The sequence below is a fragment of the Henckelia pumila genome, unplaced genomic scaffold (assembly GCF_033568475.1).
Source record: "Henckelia pumila isolate YLH828 unplaced genomic scaffold, ASM3356847v2 CTG_477:::fragment_1, whole genome shotgun sequence".
In the NCBI taxonomy this organism is placed as follows: Eukaryota; Viridiplantae; Streptophyta; class Magnoliopsida; order Lamiales; family Gesneriaceae; genus Henckelia; species Henckelia pumila.
This window is the reverse complement of record NW_027331840.1, coordinates 119,310-123,350: the sequence shown is the minus strand read 5'-3', so window position 1 is coordinate 123,350 and position 4,041 is coordinate 119,310. Positions and strand designations below refer to the sequence as shown.

Below are 4,041 nucleotides of genomic sequence, written 5' to 3'. Positions count from 1 at the left end.
AATAAAAATAATGTAAGGCTGAAGTGTGCTCTATATTCTTTGGATACATGCATCACCATCTTATATATATATATATATATATATATATATATATATTGGAATGAAAAATTGTTTTTTTACTCCGGTATGTTTGTCACTTTGCGATTTTGGTCCTCTATATTTTCAGATTTCAGTTATAGTCCGTTATTTTTATTTTTTTGGCAATTTTAGTCTTTTTTTTCCTGATGTGGCGCTGATGTGAAACCAATGCAGTGCTGATGTGGAGCTGACGTGTATAGTGCCAAGTAAGCATTTTCGAATAAAAATGACTAAAATTGCCAAAAAAATCGAAACATGCAGGACCAAAACTGAAATATAACAATATAGAGGACCAAAATTGCAAAGCGACAAACATAAAAGACCAAAATTACAGTTTTCTCTCTCTCTATTTATATATAAACAATTTGTCCGACAGTTTTACGAAATCTTTAGATAAATCAAATTTTCTCAACTTAAAGATGGAAACTTGGATTAGTTAACTTAATTAAATACATTTTAAAAAACAGCGATGATAATATATATATATATATATATATATATATATATATATATATATATATTTCCGTAAAATTAATATATCATAAAAATTTTCATGAGACGATTTCATGAGTCAATTTTGTATAACAGATCTCCATGATTTGACACGACACTTGATAAAGTATTACTTTCGTTGTAGATATTGGCCGGATCAGCTCGTCTCACAAATATATATCCGTGAGATGATCTTACATAAAATCTACTCTTAATTTATTATTGATTACTAGAGCTATAAAGCTTTCCTTTCTGGCATGTACTTGATAGGAACATTGTATATACCTGAGTCAATTGTGGGGAAGATATATACAATATACATACTTATAATTGTGTTATGATGTTCAATATTCATCATGTTCACTTGTGTGAGCACTATAAAAGACCGCACTCACATATTGAATGTGCAACTTCGATATATTTCATCGCATCTAATAGTTAAGTGCATGACACCTCAGCGGTTCTCATGTAGGTGGATACGATGATTAGACCACATATCAAATGAGTGTGTGTCTATATATATATATATATAAAATATTTGTGTCTATTTTCTTAAGTTACGTACTTTAATTTTTACAATCTACTCCTTTATTATAAAAATTTATTTGATCATTTTGAAAACAAATTCATTTTTTGTTGATGCTGATCAATGAGAAGGAAAAAAACTCTGATTTTTAATAGGATGAATGCGTGTGCTTAAGCAGATGAAACAGTATATATATATCATAGTACTCTGTAACTAAGAAGGGGTGTGTGTGTGTGTGTGGATATACACACTTAGCATGCATGCATAATATATTAATATTGTAAAAAATGAAATATTATATATATACACCTCCTGATATTTTTCAAATCTGAGAGGATGTTTGTGCCTTTGTTTTATATTATACTGTTATAACTTATTCATATAAGAGCTCCCACGTGTCACTTGATGACCGGAGTCTTCGCCTATAAATATCCAAATACTTTCTAGTAAAACACAACACTAACTTATATATATACCCATAATTATTAAAGAAATAATTAAAGGTAGAAAAAAATGCTTAAATATTTATCGAAATCTTTATCAAGAACAGTCCACCAATGTCCGGAAGAATTACAAAAAGGGATATTGAAGAATCATAATAACAGTAATTATGATACTGAAGATGATCACCGCACAGTTATTTCTTTAACTGTTTGGAGGAAATCGCTTATTTTCAGCTGCAATGGATTCACTGTGATTGGATCCGACGGTAGTTTAGTGTACAGGGTTGATAATTACCGTGGATGCAGCTCCGATCAAATTGTACTAATGGATGGCTCCGGCAACCCCATTTTCACCATATGTCGTCGGGTAAATACAATTTTAGTCTTTTTTTTTCGACTTGGTAATTAATTTAACTCCGCTTGCTGGCGGGATAATCATATATAGGATTCTAGCTATAGTTTTGATGATGAAGATTTATATATGCATCGGAATGTTGTAGTGATCAATCTGAGCTAGAGAATCAATATCTAAAATTGTAGCTGGAATTAATTTCAAAGAAATCATTTTGGTCAGGTAACTTTACCTATTTTTTTTACTCATGTAACTATTCAAACTTGAGTAGCTGGAATTAATTTCAGAGAAATCATTTCGGTCAGATATTAACTTTACCTAGTCATGTAAACTATTCAAACTTGAGTATTTTATTGATCCACCGATTTTTAAATTTTGTCTATTTTGGTCTTATAATTTTAATTTAAGTATCCAATTTCACTCGAAAAACGCTAACTAGGCTAAAATTCGATCATATATGACAATACATTTGGGGAATTTGTTTTATTTTTTGCCTTCGTCGTCCCATTTTCTGAGTTTGATTTTTTTTAAGGAAAATTTATAATTTTGGTTTGATTTGATGGAATTTTAGATAGCATTTGACTGAAATTATTTCTCACCAAATTAAAAATTCTCAAATTAATTTGTTGTCATTTCATTGAATTTTATAGTTTAATTAATAATTTCTAGTTAAAATTAGACACTATATATGGTAAAAAAAAAAACCAAAATAACCAACAAATCAAAGTTAAAAGATCAATATCTAAGTTTGATTAGTTATACGACTAAAAAAAAAACATGTCAAGTTAGAAGATCGATTTGACTCTTTTCCCAAAAAAGGTATTGAATTTAAGAGAAATGAATTCAATTTTCGAAATTTAGTAATTTCAAACAAAGTAAAAGAGTATTCGCAACTTTATTAAGAAAAAAATCAATAATTTAATTTTTAATTAGATGTTGTAAAGACTCCTTATAAGTTTAATCGAACGTTAATTCTTTATATATATTTTCATATCTTGCAGGCATATAAAATGTAGTTATACCATGTGAACTGAAATAATTGAATTTGGACGATCGAGTACTAAAAAATCATATGAAAATTTACTGTATATAACTTATAAGCATGTTTTGATTTGATTTAATTAATTTGCAGAAGCTGAGGCTAGTGGACTGCAGCTGGCTTGTGTATGATGGCGAAGTGGGCAACAACTCATCGAGTAAACCCATCTTTCACGTGAGGAAAAACATGAACATTCTGGAGAAAAGTTCGAAAGTTCTTGCATATGTATACGAGTACGACGGGATATATGACAAGAAAAAACGTGCATACACGATCGAGGGGACGTACACGCATCGCATGTGCAAGATACTGGACGAATCCAAGAGGGTCGTAGCGGAGATCAAGAGGAAACAAGATGTAGCGGGAGGCGTATCTTTTGGTTTAGAGGTTTTTGTCTTGAGCGTTAGTCCGGGATATTTGGATTCGGGGGTTGCTATGGCCATTGTATCATTGCTTGATCAAATGTTTTCTTGATGGTTTTCGTTTTTTTTTTTGGGAAGAGCATACACATCGATGTGCACAAGCATAAAATTTTGTTCTTTCATTTAAATAATATGAAAAAAAACCCCATTACGTACAATGGGGTCGATCTAAATCTACGGTGCCAATTATTGTACGTACACCAATGTTGCTTTATTAATACAAGAATATATAATTATTAGTGACACTCAAACGGTAGTTACACATTGAAAATTACTAAATTATCTTGATCTTGAATACATGCATAAATACACCTGTCGTCATATATCATTTTTCTTAAGATGATCATACTCAAAGCGTATATCTAATTATATTTATTTATTTTTATATCATGTAGTGTCCAGGATTTTTATGCGAACCCAATATACGAGGATGTGAGTGGACCATTAGTTGCATACGCTAATGCTCTAATTAACCGTTTTTCATCAGTTAGCTAGCATTGTATATTGAGCGTTAATTTTGCTATGCATTTGGTATGAGTTGAGCAAATGTAATCTTTAACCATTTTTCTAACAATTTTAAGCAGCTACTCGTAAATCCTTCCCTTTAATTGAGATAGATAAATATTTATTACACATTTTTAAACATTTATTTTAAAATATATTACCGCCCCTATTTGTCTCAGGCTACA

General features: G+C 30.3%; 1 protein-coding gene across 1 annotated transcript; it reads left to right on the top strand.

Moving 5' to 3' along the window:
- The first annotated feature begins 1,547 nt into the window (after positions 1 to 1,547).
- On the top strand, positions 1,548 to 3,556 carry LOC140872797 (protein LURP-one-related 8-like). The gene is made up of 2 exons (XM_073275683.1): positions 1,548 to 1,906; positions 3,024 to 3,556. Exons 1-2 carry the CDS (start codon positions 1,610 to 1,612, stop codon positions 3,402 to 3,404), a joined length of 678 nt encoding a protein of 225 aa, XP_073131784.1. The 5' UTR covers positions 1,548 to 1,609; the 3' UTR covers positions 3,405 to 3,556.
- Positions 3,557 to 4,041: the final 485 nt, after the last annotated feature.

Excerpts from the sequence above, each read along its gene's own strand:
- LOC140872797 (XM_073275683.1), top strand. The coding sequence starts at position 1,610 with ATGCTTAAATATTTATCGAAATCTTTATCAAGAACAGTCCACCAATGT. Across the intron at positions 1,907-3,023 it reads TTTTCACCATATGTCGTCGG|AAGCTGAGGCTAGTGGACTG; the intron begins GTAAATACAATT and ends ATTAATTTGCAG.